The 17,739-nt window shown below is 29.2% G+C and overlaps 2 protein-coding genes across 2 annotated transcripts; both read left to right on the forward strand.

Moving 5' to 3' along the window:
• Positions 1 to 1,436: 1,436 nt before the first annotated feature.
• On the forward strand, positions 1,437 to 4,600 carry PKNH_0700100 (Plasmodium exported protein, unknown function; the record flags this gene model as incomplete). The annotated part of the gene is made up of 2 exons (XM_039113913.1): positions 1,437 to 1,508; positions 1,694 to 4,600. The coding sequence occupies 2 exons, from the start codon at positions 1,437 to 1,439 to the stop codon at positions 4,598 to 4,600; spliced, it is 2,979 nt and encodes a 992-aa protein (XP_038969554.1).
• A 3,365-nt stretch (positions 4,601 to 7,965) lies between these two features.
• Positions 7,966 to 16,743, forward strand: PKNH_0700200 (normocyte binding protein; the record flags this gene model as incomplete). Its single annotated transcript, XM_039113914.1, has 2 exons — positions 7,966 to 8,020; positions 8,264 to 16,743. The coding sequence occupies 2 exons, from the start codon at positions 7,966 to 7,968 to the stop codon at positions 16,741 to 16,743; spliced, it is 8,535 nt and encodes a 2,844-aa protein (XP_038969555.1).
• Between the last annotated feature and the right edge of the window lie 996 nt (positions 16,744 to 17,739).

Here is a 17,739-nt window from a genome sequence, read left to right on the forward strand (position 1 = left end):
TATGTATGCACTCAGTAGGATATTCTACTTGCCCCATGTTGTTATTTTCTTCTAACAAACATTACAGGTTAAGTATTATATGTTTGTTATTATTTGAATGATTTATCCTTGGCTAATAATATCAAAGGAAGGAAGAGGAGCATACATGATTTAAAAGTTCATTTATATGCCTTTATAAGTAAACTGAATCATTTGAAGCATTTGGAGTGAACTTTTGCCTACATAGGCGAAAACTGACCTAAATGTAGGAGCAGAGTGGAGGTCGGTTTTTGTTATGCACCATGTGGTAAATGCTTAAGGAGGGAAGAAACAAAATATATGTATTCCTTTAAAAAAAAATATATATATATATATAGGGGACAAAACAGTTAAAGGCGTAAGACGGCAGAAGGTCTCTTTTGAAGGGAAAGCCATAAATAGAACTTGAACTATTTCTTAACCTATAAAATATACACGATAGTAATGTGCATACTGTCGCCGCCCCCTTTATACAATATATTTGCGCATATTTTGATATAGGAATGAATTCTTCTATGATATCTCTAAATAAACACACCTTTTATTTTTATTCAAAAAAAAAAAAATATGTATACCCTATTTTTCTCATATCTATGTTTTTCTTTCATGTGGATAATGCAAGTAAAGAGTAATTAATTACAGGGAAAACAAAAATTACCGCTAATAAAAAAAAAAAAAAAAAAAAAAAAAAAAATTTAAAATAAAAAAAAAAAAAAAAATTAAAATAAAATTGGAAGTGCTCATAATATTTGAAGCTTGCGAATACTCCTGTATTACACGATGGATGATTAATAAATTATTTAATTTTATGTTCATAACATTCACTTGGGTCTCTTAGTAAAAAGTTTTCTTTCCCCCCCCTTTTTTTTTATATATTTGATCATTGTTTTCTTTTTTTTTCATATATATAATTAAATTTTTAAATGTATACATATATATATGTGTAAAGTATGGTATTTGACCGAAAGGTATAAAATATAATTTGAAAGGGGGGGAGGGGATGAAAGCCCTGCTTCCATTGTATATATTATAATTATTACGCCATCTTTATGAAGGACGAATAAATAATATATATATAGAAAGGAGTACAAACTATACATTTTCACACCTGTTCTACATATATATATGCATTGTACACGTGAAAAAAAAAAAGGAAAATAGGGGGAGAGGGCGGTTCTGCAGAATAATATTTACGCCGTTGAAAATATGGACCTTTTTCAAAGGAAACTTTTGAATATTCCATAAATATGAAGTCTATGAAACATGGGGGAGTGTCGAAATACTATTTAACACAGTACTTATTAAATATGTTACTACATTAGTTCAAAACAACAGCGATAGATACTTATAAAAGGGATGAGTACGTGAAAAAATCGCACATATACTAAAAAAAAAATAATAATAAGAGAGGGGCAAATATGTCCCATTTGCTTTTTTCCAAGTTTTTCCTATGTACACTATTATTATGTGTAGTACTAAATCTTTATGAGGTAAGAATAAAAATGAGGGGGAGGGGGAGGCGTATATAGAAGATTGTACATACATACATATATATGTATATATTCTGTCTGTGCACTTTCTATATATATAGGTATCATTTCGTTCATGCCTAAAATGGGTATATTTGCCTATATACTATAAAAACTGTTTACTATTTCCTACCTTTTTTCTGTAGAGTACCTCTTCCTCTGTATGTTCCGACCATAGAATAAATCAAGATGTTTTGACAAACAAATGTGGACAAACTTGGAAGGAACGTATATCGTCTCCTTCGCAGAATAAAAACCTACCGTATTCCACAGAAGTTGAACAACAGAACGGTGTTTTGCAATACGGTAATCAGAGGTATGCCGACCCAAAATACATTTGTGAGCAAAATTCTGTAAAAGGTACGCTGGCCCCTAATGGAGATGTTAACAGAGTTGTGTCGAATGAATTGGACAACGCTACCAAATTACGGAATATATACTCGTACAGTGGGAACAGTATAGAAGAAGATGTCAGAACAAATAACGTCCAGGAAAATAAACCACCACAACAACCAGAACAACCACAACAACGGTCAGCATCATCATCGTCAACACCTCCAAAACAAGCAGTACGATCACCACTACAGCTGCTACAACAACCACCACAGCTGCTACAACAACGAAAAAAACAATCACAAAAACACGCAGCACAACGGTCAACATCAACAGCAGCACCCCCTGTGGACACATCAGAGGGAGGAGAAAATCCAATACCTTCCATATTAAATGAACTAAAAGAAACATTATTAATAAGACCACAAGTAATTGAAACCAAGTTAAAAAACTTAGAACAAGCTCTGTTAGATAAAAAATTAATAACAGAATCCAAATTAAATGAAGTGAAAAAAGTCTTATCAGATAGTGAACTAATAGGAAAAACAAAAAAAAAAAGGAATGTTTGGAAAGTGTTGAAGGAAAATTTTCTAAGCAATCCATCTATAAGAGAATTAATGTTAAAGGAATTAGAAGACATTTTACTAGGAAATGAATTAAACACTGAATACATTTTAAAGATATTGAATAAAAATAAGTTTAGTAATAGATTAGCGTATTTGCCTCTATTAAATATATTTGGAAGATTTATAATATCGAAAAAATTAATGGAAGAATCAAAATTAAAAGAATTAAAAGGAGTTTTGTTAAATGACAAACCTATAACCGAATCTCAATTACATGAATTAAAAGTGTTGCTTGTGGATATATTATATAATATTTCTAACACCAATAATAATGTAAAATCAGAGAAAACAGATGATCATGATGATCACAAGGTTCGCGGGGTTCCTCGTGAAATAGATGCGTATTATTTTTCAGAACGTTTTGATTCGACAATCCATGTGGATGAGCGGTACCCGGACCACCACTTATTGCAAAATGTGCATTCCTTCAAAAACCGTAACGAATTTCCCAGAACAGAATCGTTCAACGGAGATCCTTTTGTTAGAAGGGCCAATTTGAAAAGGAGAGAAAATTTATCTCTGGCGGAAGATCGTTCGCGCAGGAACATAAAGAAAGATTCCATCTATAGAAAAAATGTGTCGCAAAAAGCGGATTTGATAAGAAAAAATGAACTTTTAAAAAAAAAATTTCTGAGTCAAGCTGATTTGGTACGGACAAGTATATTGAAAAGGGACAATACTATTTTTCTGCCCCAATATAACGACCCCATAGATGATAATCCATCTATAGACAGAAGGGAAATATTACAAAAAAATGAGTTAATAAAAAAAATCCCCATAAAATTGGAAATCACACCAAAAGACCAATTACCAGAAAAGGATGTAGCAGAAAAGGTACATCTAAACGTCCCTTCAAAAGATCCATTACCAAAAAAGGATGTGGCAGAAAAGGTACATGTAAACATTCCCCCAAAAGATCCATTACCAAAAAAGGATGTAGCAGAAAAGGTACATGTAAACATACCTTTAAAAGACCCACTACCAAAAAAAGATGTGGCAGATAAAGGGGACAAAAACAAAATAGAACAAATCACAAAAAAAAAACAATGGACTATAGAAATACATATGAGTGAAAAAAGGAAAAGTGATGAAATAATAACGAATATAAAAAAAGAAAAAAAAACCACTACTATAAGCACGCATATGTGTGAGAAAACTAAAAAAGGTGAACTCATGGACGACATCCTTGCTTCTAAAAATGAAGATGAAAGAATAGAAAAAGAAAAAGTTGCAAGCAGGAAAAAGTTCATTGTAGATGTTCATTTACAGAAAAAAGAGAAAAAAGGGAAACCAGTAATAAAGAAAAAAAAATGGATGATTAAAGCAATCATGAAAAATATTGTCCCAAAGAAGGAGCTGGAAGTATTAGAAGAATTACCTGGGTCCCGTGTAATTGATGTGAATGTGCAAGATCCTTTATGTCCACAAACACAAGAGGCTATTTTTGAAAGTATTCTTGCGAATCCTTTAAAGAAACCAAGTAAAAGAAAAAGAAGAATTCGACTTTTACGAAAATTGGCTATTTATGGAATAGTGCCAACCCTTGCTATAGGAGCTATAATAGGATTTACAATAGGATATATCCATGTAGCGCCCATAGATGTTTTTTTAGACTCTGCCGCTGTAGGTCTCAAAAGAACTGCTGATTTGGTTGTAGAGGGAGCGCCTGAAGTTGTAGTTGAATTTGGAATGTGTGCGCTTGAGACAACGAATTCAGCATTGAGCACTTTTCTTGAGGGTGGCTCGTTATTAGGTGCCTTATTGTCTGTTGCAGAATGCACAAAAAATGCAGTAGCTGGTACCGTATCTGTCGTTGCTAATTCGGCATTGGAGGGTGCTGCTGCAGCTGCTTCATACGGTACATTATACGGTATATTGCAAATAATGTTCCCATCATTGATAGCTGTTGGAATTCTAGTCCTTATTTATATTCTATTTTTATACCTAGATGAAAGAAGCAAGATGGAATGGTTTCATAGATATAGAAAAAAGTTTATAAAAAAATTGAAGAGAAAATATAATGAATTTACGATGTCCAGGCAAAGAAGAACGAGAAGGTGGTATAGGAAATTTCTATCTGGAATGGATAAATAAATAACGTGCAAAATGTATATCCTAACTTCTGCTGTTTGCGTAAAAATATTAGTATGATAGGTTATGATATATTTAACATTTATTTATTATTTATTTTTTATTTTTTTATAATTTTTCACATTTGCTATTTTGCATTATTTTGTAAAAAGAATATATAGCCACATAATAATAATTTGATTTCTTCTTATTAATATTATATATGCGTTATTAATAAGTACACGTGTCCTATATTACCTTATCATTCTCCTTTTTTTTTAGTGACAATATTTATATAACATATATATATTTGCGCAAAACATCATTTTCCTTTTAGTCGCAAATATATGTGTAACAATTTAAAAACATTTTTTTTCAGTTAAATAGCGCACACACAGTGCTAACTACATTGAATAAATTATTTTCTCCCTGTGTATTATATGTAGTTGCATTTGTTTTCATTGTTTTCGTTTCCATTCTCGTCGTCCTTTGCTTTTTCGAAAAAATTTCCTTGTCAATATATAATTTTAAGTAGTTTTATTGCTAATAAGCGTAAACTTTAATGATCTCTATAATTAAATTGATTTAAATTAATTTAAATGAATTTAAATTTTATTTTAATATCCAATAGCTATTCACACGTTGGAATACACTCAGGTGTGCTCTTGAATTAGTAAACAATGTGTAAAAGACACATTTTGGAATTGCCAATTATGTAGCCCCATGGAAAAATATGAAAACGGGGGAATAGCATCTGTGTGGTTATTATTTGTAAAAATTAGGAAGGTGTACATTATAAGCACTCATTCAGGCGAATATTGGAATGCCACCATGCTTACGTAATAGGCTTTTTATATTGATGTATATCGCAACGCTTTCGAGAATGAACCCCTACCTTGTGTGAGCATATTATATAGTATGGGAAAATACGAATATGTAATGGAAAAATTGAAAGGAAATGTCTTTATATATTTTTTTTACCTTCTATGCAAAGCCTTTAAATTTTATTCCTTTTTTTTTTTTTTTTTTTTTTTTTTGTTTCGTGAGCAATTTTGTTTTTGCGCGAATGTTTTTAATTGAATAAATTCATATGGTCAAAGAATTTCTTTTCTTTCAGTGTTCTATTGTCTATAATACCTTTTTTTTTTTTTTTTCTTTGACAGCAATTTTTTTCTTTGTGACAAATTTATTATTAAATCACGATATATATATTTTTTTTTGGACAAATTTATTATTAGGGGCACATTTCTTTTTTTCTTTTGGACAATTTTTATATTAGGGCAGATTATTTTTTTTCCTTTCACAACTATTTTTTTTTTTTTTTTTTTTTTTGTGGAAAAAAAAGAAAAGGAACACAAAGGAAAGGAAAAAAAAAAAAAAGTTAAAGTAAATTCTATATATATAACAAAAAAAAGAGGGCAAATGTTAAAAAAATGATATATTCCATCATATTACCTGTGCTATATACAATCCTTTAAAAAAAATTTTCCTATAAAAATTAGGGGGGAAATGGTTTCATCGATAAACATACGAGGTTTAAATTTCTTTATACACACTGTAAAAAAATTATGATTAAATTGCCAAGTTACTACCTATAAATAACAACAACATTTCAATAAATAGAAAAAAATTTCCTTGTAAAATTAAGCACTAAAAATGACGAAACTGAGTTATATATTTATAACAAAAAAAAAAAAAAAAAAAAACAAAAATGTGTGCGAAAACAAATTAAAATTGCACTTTTAATAAGTAGAACTATGTGTATAATAAAGTTGCTTAACAATTTTATTAATAGAGAACCTCTTCCAGCTATTGAATTAACCATTTTCTAAATTTCACAAGAACAAAGTTATATATATATATAATATTTAAGAGCAAATATTCATTAAAAAAAAAAGAAAGCGGAAAAATAAAAATTCGGTAAATGGAAAATTTTCTTAAATAAATTTTATTAGAGCAAAGAATAGTGTCACATTTTATTGAGATATTACATTATCCGCGGCTCCGAGGAAAAAAATAATGTCAAACAGATTAATTCTTCTCTTTCTTTGTGACATTATAAATGTTCTAATAAATAAGTGCTGCTCTAACAAATAAGTTGTGAAATCCTTTTCTCTCCGAGTAATATGTGAGAATTTATAATTAGCTATCCTTGCTAAATGTAATTTCTTCGTGAACAAGAAAAAATTTTCACCTCTAGGGTGAACCCATGAGTAAAGTGGTGTTTTAGGCCCATTACGATGAAACTCATTAATATTCACACTAATATTAAATTAATGCTAACGTTCTCTTTCCAATCATCAGGTGATTAACAGATAGAATCATTTGTAGAATTGTTCTAATGCGTTCATGAATTAACTCGGAATAGAAGCAAAGTCGTGATTATCATTTTAAATAAATTTTTTCAAATGTGTGTGTTCACATTTAGATGTACTTTGTGCTTCATACACACAAAGAAAATCATAAAAGGAACAAACATTTGGGATTTAAATATTTATGTTCTAACCATTTAAAAGTAATGGAGAAAAAAAAAAAAAAGTTTATACCTTGTGTGTTTTTTTTTTTCTTTTTTTTTTTTTCTTTTCTGTAATTTATGAGATATTATTGCAGAGGTAATGCTCATTCCTAAATCCTATGATAAGGCAAATTATAGTTTGTTCTCCCTATTTTATGAAAGTATAAATATAAAATTGTTCTGTTCCTTTCTTTTTTACACCCTATATTTTTTTTTTTTTCCTTTTTTTCATTTTTGATTATTTGTTCGTTTTCTTTTCTTCCTTTCCTTTTCTTCCTTCCCCTCCTTCTCTTTCTATTCTTTCCCTTTCCTTTTTATTCCTTCTCCTTAAACCCTTTCTTTTCCTTTTTCATACCTATTTTACTTATTATTTTACCTTATTTACACACCCAACAAAATCATAGTTGGTATTAAGAACTTAATTGAAGTCGTGTCGAACAAAATATGTTTTCCACATGTTCCTTTTCCTTCATATTAATTATATACTAAATATTGAATTATACAAGTTCATGATTTTGAATGAATTTAAAATTTCTGTAGTTCTATTATTGTACATGGTGACACATGTTGAATTTTCCATTCGGTTTCTATAATATAGCAATATATATAATTTTTCACATACAATCCGTACATTTGTCAACAGAAGTTTAACTGCTATATATTATATGCATAAATAGCAATATTCGTACTACATATAGACAGATTAATCGTATTGTGCTCTTTAAAAGCATGGTCAAAAGAACCCCTTCATGATAAAATTTTTCTTATATAAGGGTTCTACCAAATCTGTTAATAAGCCACTTGTACAAACATTTTGAACTATTTACAAAAAAAAAAAAAAAAAAAAAAAGTATAATTGTACTTATTTTCGAATATGGGAAGGAACCCATTTTTCCTGTTTTTCTGCCATCTCCTGTTTATTCATTCAGGTAAAATTAAATAACACGTAATATTTTGTTCATTTAGCTAGAACATCGAACGGATGAACGTGAAGAATCGCATGAGCACTTCTGTGTTTTCACAAAATTTGCACATATATATATCTATATATGTATATGTATGTATATATGCACCCCTCCATCGTATACACACACATATATGTGTCTTAATTTTACCCAAAATTTTAAATACCCACTTCCCCCACCCCACCCCCTTTTATTCCTCCTTTCAAGGATCATGTAAGGACAATAATAGAAGTCAACATCATAGGCCAAAAAGGGATTTGAGGCTATCTCCAATACATGTCACTTCCTTAAGAAGTGACCAATTAGAGCAAATCCGTGAAGCAAGGGAACATGAACAAAATAATAATAACAGTGATAACAGTAATGACTACCTTAATGTAGATAGCAAAAATAATCAGAAAAAACTTAATTCCGATGAACACAATAATAATAACAGTGATAACAGTAATGACTACCCTAATGAAAATAGCAAAAATAATCAGAAAAAACTTAATTACGATGAAGAGAATAATTCCTCCTTCATATCCTTGAAAAAGTATAAAATTGCAAGAAAACCATCACGTTATTCATATTTGGACCAGGACAAAAAAATATATACAGTTAATACAGAAGATAAGGAAAAAAAATATATACAGAAAAAGATTAATACCCCTTCGAATACATTCATACAAAAAGCTAAAGGACGATCCCATGGAATAGTGACACAAGTGAATAATTTGGATTATGTTTGTGTCATGAATAATGATGATAATATAATTTCTTTATTCCGTCCATATAATCCTGAAATATACTCTTTTAGAGAAATGAAACATTACGCAGAACGTAATGAACTATTGAATAAGAAAGTTCTAACTATTCATAATGATGAAATTAAACGCATTGAGGATATATTATCTCGGAGTATGAAGGAATGCTCCAATCAGACTTCTGAATTGAGCGTGTTAATAAATCATCTGGAAAATCCCGAAAGATATGAAATTCCAGAAAGTGAATACGGTGCTAAGAAGCAAAATTATAAAGACAAACTTAGTATTTTACATGAATGCATGAAAAGAAATTATAACAAACATAAAGAGGAAATTAAAAAATCTCACTCACGAATCTATGGTACTATAGATCATATGGATTGCAGCTGGACTAACTACTGTCCAACAGGTACATATTACAATATGATTGCGTTACGACGAATGGATGTTACAAATTATAACATTAGAGATATTACGTCATTTCTAAAGAAAATTAAGGAAATATATATATTTGGCCAAGATATAATGAAGGAAATAAAAGGACACTTACATACAAGTCTTGCCCTTGAAACGGCTCAATTTATATTAGAAGAAATTAACTATATTATAAATGATATGGAAATTCATTTAAGAAAAATAAATAAAGCCATAAAAGATATATATGAACTTTCTAGACAAGATCCTTGGAGTTCTTTCCACAGAACGGTACTTCAAAATTCACTTTTCTCCTTGGCTCTTCGTTATTCCACTTTTAAAGTTAGTGTTGACGTTTTGAATAAATTGGAAAATGCGTCTAACATCAAAATAGAGAAACTTCATCAAACATTTAGAAAATTCAAGGACGGATTGAACAATACAATAAGTACTCATATATCCTCTACATATGTTATTTCCACTATTAATTATATTTTGTCTAGCCCTGATGAAATTTCAAAATCCTTAGAATCATTACACACTTTTAGTTCCGAAGAAATAAAAGAACATATTCTTTATTCCAATCCAGAAATAAAAGAGGCAAAAAAAAATTTAGATGAAAAATTTGCTAAATTAAATGAATATTTTAAAAATACAAGAGAGTTAGCTAAAAGAATAAATGGAAAATTCGTATTAAATTTAAAAACACGTGAACAATTAGAAAACAAAAGAAATATAAAAAATAAGGAAAACATGACTCCTTTAGAAAATTGTAAGATGCTCCTAAGTGTTATAAAGGATATAAAATTAGATGAGAAGAAATTAAAAGAAAATAACAAAGAAATAGAACAATTTTCAAATAGGATTAAAGGTATAAAAAGCAATTTTGAAGAAACATCTATAGGTGTTCATGAAGATGTGCGTATAATTAAAGAATTAATTGAAATGGAAAAAGGACGTCATTATATAAAAGAGGACATAAAAAAACATTTGAAATATTTTTCAATGGTGTTGGATAATATAAAGGAAATCATTTCCTATAAGGACAAAATAGAAAAATATATACAAAGTATGGACACGTTGATAAAAGAATACCCTGATATCGAGCAGAAATTTACCATCGAGAAAATTGATTTGCAAAACAAAACGGAATCCATCATTAATTCATTTTATAAGGAAAATTTACAAACTTTTGTAGATGAATTAGCAGAATCTAATAGAAAATTTCAAGCTTTAGAAAAAGATCAACATACTGCAAAAGGAATTAGAGAATTATATGAACAAACGAAAAAAAAGCATGAAGAACTGGTAAATAGGAAATGTGATCATATACCCCAAATTTTAAATGATTTGAATGAAGTGATAAATAGTCTTTTACAGCTAAAGGATAAAATTATAAAGGAACATACGCAAAAAATTAAAAATGATATGTTAAGCGTATTCAACAATTTAACGGAGGAAAATAAACAATTAAAAAAAAATCTCGAGAACTACAAACAAAATGCTGAAAAAATGAACACTTATTACATAAATACGATAAAGGAAAGGAAGAACAAATTTTTCACTACTTTAATCGAAAAGGAAGAAAATATTCCTGAAGGAAAGGATATTTATGAAGAATATATACAACATAAAAATGATGTTGTTAATAAGGAAAGTACCTTAATAACACATGATATAGGTGTATTTCGAGTAAATATAACAAAGGCTAAAGACCAAATAGAATCTTATAAGAACGCAATGCAAAAGTTAGATACAGAGAATAATGGGACATTTCAGGAAATAGAAACATGGTTAGAAAGTTTGAACACGAAAATTGAACAATTACATTTGGAAGATTTGGAACAGGAATTAAGGCATTACAAAGAATCCGTTAATAATGCCATAGACGAAATAGAGAATATGAAAAAGGAAATAGACACACTTAAGTTTTTAAATATTCTCATAAATAACTCAAACAAAAATGCAAAATCGATTTTAAAAATAAAAGAAAACAAGAATAATTTAATAAAAAAAATAGATATCCATAATGAGGAATTAAGTAATTACAGGATCATAGAGGAAAAGGAAAAATCATCCCTTGTGGACATGTTGAAGGAATTAAAGAGTAGTGTAGAAAAGGAAATACCTGAAGCGTCCATAGAAGAATTAGAAGCACAGGAAAAAGATTTGAAGAATTCCTGTGAAAATGAAAAGCGTCATATGAATGGGATCGCTGTGGATAGCACTGATATGGATAGCACCGATACGCATAGAACCAATGTGAATGACAGCCCTGTCGATAGGCGGCTTGGAACCAATAAGGAAAAACTCGAAAAATATAAAACTCTGTGCCAAAACACAGAACTAGTTATAAACAAATTCAACGCCAATTATCAAGCATTAGAAAAAAAAATAGATGCATTGGTAAAAAATCAACATAGCCAAATTATAACATTGATTGATAAACTCATAGAAAAGAAAAGGACCGAGATAAAGGAAAAAATAGAGTTGAATCTAAATTCTCTAAATAACACGAAAACAAAAATAAACGCTTTTCATTTTGATGAAGCTGTGAGAAAGGACAGAAATGTTACGGTTCAAAGCAAAATAAGTGCTTTTGAAACACATGTGAAAGATACAGTGCAAAATATAGACAATGAAATAAAAAAAATGAACACAATGAAAGAAAAATGTGATTCGTATATGGAAATGTTCCACAAGGAAAAAGAGGAGCAAAGCACCGAATTCAAAGACAGAAGTAAAAGGATGGAAGAAATTTATAAAAATATGGAAGAAATTTATAAAAATATGGAAGAAATTTATAACAAAATGCAGGAAGGAAGCAACATATTAAACCAAGGAACAGAAGAAAGCTCAGTCAACTTATTAGACAAAGAAACAGAAGAAAGCTTACGCAACATATTAAACCATGTAAAACAAATCGAAATGGAACACACCAGAATTTTTATTCATCACTTTTTTCATATAATCCAGGAAGAAAACGAGAAAGCTAAATTGATTATGGCAGATATCGAATCATCTAAAAAGAAAATTGATGAAATTCAAAAAGGAACAGAAGATGTCTACCAACAAAAGAATATGAATAATTTTTCATATGAAGAATATTACACGAAGGCTACACAAAGTATCCATCAAATAAATGAATTTTCTAACAAAGCCACAGAGGATAAGGAACAGGCTGATAGATGTAATGATATAAACGAAATAGAACATATCAAGACAAGTATTAATAGTAATCTTCAAAAAGTAAAAGCAGAATATAATTCTATAGGAGAAATAAGAGAACAAATGAATAGTATGAGAGATTTACTCCTTTTAAATAATTCTAAGGCTATCGCTACCGAAATAGAAAATAGTACAGAACATGCATTAAAATTTAGGGAAGAGGCTGTAAAGGAACATAAAAAAGCAAAGGAATTATTAGATCAAGTAACCGCTAAGATAGATAAGGCAAAGGAATATAAAGACAAAATGAATATAACTTTAGATGATGAACAAATAAATGACCATGTAAAAAATATTGAAACAATAAAACGTGAAATTGTGAATAAAAACAAAAATGAATTGGAGTCTTATGTAGACAAAATTAAAGAATATAAGGATAAATGTAAGACTCAAGTCATTAATTCTAATAGGGGAAAAGAGAAAATTGCCCTTTTGAAAACGGATAAGGACAACAAGGACAATAATTCTAATAATGTGGACATGAATAAGGTGGACGAAAATATAAGAAAATCGGAACAATATTTTAAAGAGGTAGAAAATCTGGAGAAAGAAGCAAAGAACTATGTACAGTTATTCATGAAACATGAACAAATGATCAATAATACTTTCGAGGAAGCTGAGATTTTAGGAATAGAAACAAAGTCACAGAAAAAATTCAACAAAGGTAAAGAAATTATAGATGAAATTAAAAAGAGATATTCTGAAATGCAAGAAAAAGTAACGGATTTGCAAGGAAAATTGAACAAATTAAAAAAAAAACCAAATATTGACAACAACAACCACGATAATGATGATGATGATGACGTCGTCATCGTCGAAGAGGACAAAGTATTAAAGGAGGAGCTCTATAATAATGAAATGGCCACCAAAGCAAAAGTACTTATACAGACGAACCTAGAAAGTGTCAAATATAATTTATCCCAAATTGTTCATATAAAAGAAAAAGGAGATACAGTATATCAGAAAGCCATAGACACCATGAATTCTTTAACAGAACCCTTACAAAATAAAAATACTAAAACATTAGACATGGTAAAAATAGACGAATCTAAATATATGGAGTACGTAACTCAAATAAATGAATGTAAAAATGTAATCATCGCAGAAATGAATAAACTGAACGAAATAAGTTCCAATGTTATTAGTATAGAAAAGGAATTGAATGCATCGAGAAGAAATTACGAAATTGGACTTTTGCAAAGGATGGATGAAGTAAGCCAAAGTAAAAAGGCAAATATGGATTTAAAAAAAGAATCCATAAATTCAACCATGAATTACTTTTCTTCCTTGTCCCATGGTCTAGAGTTAAAGGAATATGACTTTAATAAAAATATACATGTGCACCAACAGAAAATGAAAGAAATATATGACAAATTTGAAGAATCCCTGAAAAAAATTCATGAAAATTTAAATAAAGCGTTATTAGAGGAAAACGCACATTATACATTTGCGAATCAACTCCGAAAAGAATCTCAACAAGAAAAAGCCAAATTAATACATAGTGAAAAAGAAGCAATAAAATATATAGAAGATATGAAAATAACGGAATCCATGAGATTTATACATCACATAAAGGAAAATTTAAAAAAAATAAGCACATCGATTAACGAAGAAAAATTAAGAATTTATAAAGGACATGAATTCATTAAACAGATAGTTGAAGGTATTAAAAATACCGATGAGGAACGTGATATATCAGAAAAAATACAACAGGCAGAAGAGAAAAATGCACAATTACAGACACATATGCATTCTACATATAAAAACACGGCTAAAGAAATGTTAGAATATATAACTACCTCTGCAAGATTTATAAATATTAAAATAATTCCAGAATTAACTTCCATCGAGTTACATGGAAACGAAACAGTAAAATTAACATTTCAATCGGATAATAAAGATATTCTAGAAATAGAGAATATTTCAAAAAATGAAAACGAATTACATGTCCAGAAAAGTATAGAAGAAGCTTTTCATCTTGCTTTGGATATAAACAAATGTGCAAACGACATAGAAGCACAGCAAAGGCTAAACAAACAGTTCATCAGCACAATAAACGAAGTACATCATAAAACTAAGTCCATAGATGAATTAAAAAATAATGTAAAAATTGCAAAGAGTAAGGAAAGTACTATATCCAATAAACTAATGGACATTTCTAACAAAATTGCTGAATTAGACCAACTGTCATGTGAGGAAAAAAGTTATGATAAACGTTTTATAGAAAACATAGAAAAAATAAATGTAAAAAAGATACGTGATTCCTTTAAAGAAGAAAAGGGAAAAGCAAATATGGATTTTCAATTAAATAATATAATAAAAAAGGATTTTGTGACTTTACAAACATCTTTAAGAAGTGTTGAACAGGCAGTGGAAGCTTTAAAAGCAAAGGAAATTCATACTACATATCTACATGCTACGAAAGGAGACATGGAACGAGTACATAATAAAATGAATAACATAGAACAAAATATTGCAACTCTAAATGAATCCTTGGACAAATTAATAAGTAAGGGAAAAGAATGTGAAATAGCTAATTACACATCCTTCAAAAGTAGTGTTCAAAGCAAAATAAATGCTGACGAAGAAATAATCCATAATATGCAGAAAGATGTTAATCAATATTTAACTTTTATTAAAAATAATTACAATACCATCATGAAAGACATCGTAACATTAAATGAACATTTTAGCAATAAAGTAATTCCTGATTACGATTCGACTAATTTTGAAAAAGCAAATAAAATTTCGGAAGAATTATTTGCAACAGTCGAACAATCGAAAAGCATCATGAACAATATAAAAAATGCCTTCATAGTAGTTAAGGAAGGAACTGAATTATTTACTACGTTAAATAACAGCGCACAAGAAATAGAAAAGCTTTACAATACATTAGATAATAAAAAGAACGAAATGAACGAAATTTACAAAACATCCATTTTTATAAAATCACAAGAAATGAAATCAAGTGCTAGTAAATATACGGATATTGGTAAAATATTTAACAAAGTACTAGAGACACAAAAATCAGAAATTCAAAATAACAAGAGTAGCGTAGATTTGCTTAAAGACATAATAAATATAAAACTTAAAAATTTAGAAGATACGGATAGCACATTTACCTTAGTATCCATAAATAAGTTTGATGAATTAAGTAATAATATTAAAGCAAGTATAGAGGAATTGAAACAGCTAGAACAAACGAATCGCCAAAAACATAATCATGTGGAAGAGGACAAGGAACATATTGCACATTTAATAAAAAGAAAAGAGAGCTTGAAAAATTCACTAAAAGAATATGAAGAAGAGGAAAATTTTAAAAAATTAAAAGGGAATATACCAAATCAGGTAATTAAAGACATAGAGAATATGAAGGAAGAAATCCGGAAATCTGATGAGCTGTACATAGAATTAATGAAAAAAGTGAACGAAAATAATGAATTGTGTAAAAATAACTATACAGAAAATTACGTTTCCCAAGTACTGGAAAAAATCGGAGAATTGAAAAAACGCTTCAGTCAAAATTTACCGGAAAAGGAAAAATTTTTACAAATTCAGGGCAAGTTTAATGAAATTAAATTGCTCTTTGGGGAAATAGAAACGTCATATAACGTGGAAGAATTTGTAACGAAAATGTATAAACAAATGAATAATGAAAAAGAAAGCTTAGGAGATGAGGAGAATAGGGAAAAAATAACATTGGCAATTCAAAATGTTACAAATTACAAAGATGATGTGAAAACGTATTTATCGAAATTTACTAATGCTTTAGAAAGAATAAATATCATAAAAAAAGGAATAGACGATTTATTCAGCTCCCTACGCAATAATAATACAAAGGCAAAGGAAAATGCAAAACAATATGTAAACGATTCCGTAAAAATCGTTAATGAACTAAATAGCCATATTTCTAAAATAACCGAACTAAAGAATTATGCTGAAAACATGATAAACAAATTAGAAGAAGTATTATCTAAGTTAATACATTCACCTGCTAAGGACGCAACGTATGAGACACAGATGTTAGCAGATGAAACTGAACACACACATCACGACCATTCATATAGTGGTGATCATTCAAAAGGAAAAGGTGCACATGGAAGAACTCGTTTTGCAGGATCCATTATTATTGGTTTGTCTGTCATTTCCGGAGTTGTCCTATTAAACCGTAACCATAATTCTGATGAAGAAGAGGAACATTGTGAACACGACGATCATGAAGCATTTGAGGGTAACAAAGACTATATTGTGCACGATAAGGAAGAAGTCATTGAAGTTTGTTTCAGTGACAACGACTAGCTTCGGTGATATGTACAATCACACGTACACGGACACGGACACATGCATAATTTTTATCAAAACTATGTCCTATATATGCATACATTTATTTTATTTTTGTGAAAAGAAAACCCTTGACTCATGGTTAACCATAATAGATTTTATGACACCGCGTGTTTTCTCGGTCCTATATTTTTTTGCGTGTTCCCAATTAGTGAAATAATTATCGCGCTGGGCATTAAATATATATATATATAGTTGCCTTGATAATATCATGTATGTTGCGAGTCATATAAAATATATGTGTCCATACATTTGTAAGATTCCCGTACCTTCAGAAAAGTAACTTTTTCTTAAATTCCAAAACGATGATTTTTTTTTTCCTTTAGTCCATTTTTTCATTTTTTCCTTTTTTTAGTACACCTTTTTTATTATTTTTCTTTTTTTAGTCCATTTTTAACAATATTATTTCACATTACCATTTTTTTATGTACCTATATATACTGATCATTTTGCATCATTCTACGGATGCTTCCATCAGAAGATACTTCATTTTTCAGCATATTTATGCATTCCTCTTAAATAAATATGAACAAAGACCTGTTCTTTTAGTAATGCCTTAGTATGAATTGCACAATTCGAAACATAGAAATGTTTACAAACCCTGTGTGTTTGCCTGCATTCCAAGGCCGACACGGGACATATTTAACAAATTCTTATTTATTCATATTATTATTTAACCCAGTTTAAAGTAAGCACTTAAGTGGTTCCACGTCTCTTTATGTTATCTCCTTTGCTTATAAATGGTGAAAAAAAAGGTGCATTAGGTACCATTACACAAAGAGTAACTCAAGTGTAGCAGTAGTATCCGTAGTGTGACAAAATAACTTGCACTTTAGTAAAAAAATAATAATTCACAAAATTTACGCGAATAAAAAATATCATATAAAATGAATTATACCTGGAATTACAATATACATTCAAGCATATATATGTATATATCATATATACCCATGC

The sequence above is a fragment of the Plasmodium knowlesi genome (genome assembly GCF_000006355.2).
Source record: "Plasmodium knowlesi strain H genome assembly, chromosome: 7".
Taxonomy (NCBI): domain Eukaryota; phylum Apicomplexa; class Aconoidasida; order Haemosporida; family Plasmodiidae; genus Plasmodium; species Plasmodium knowlesi.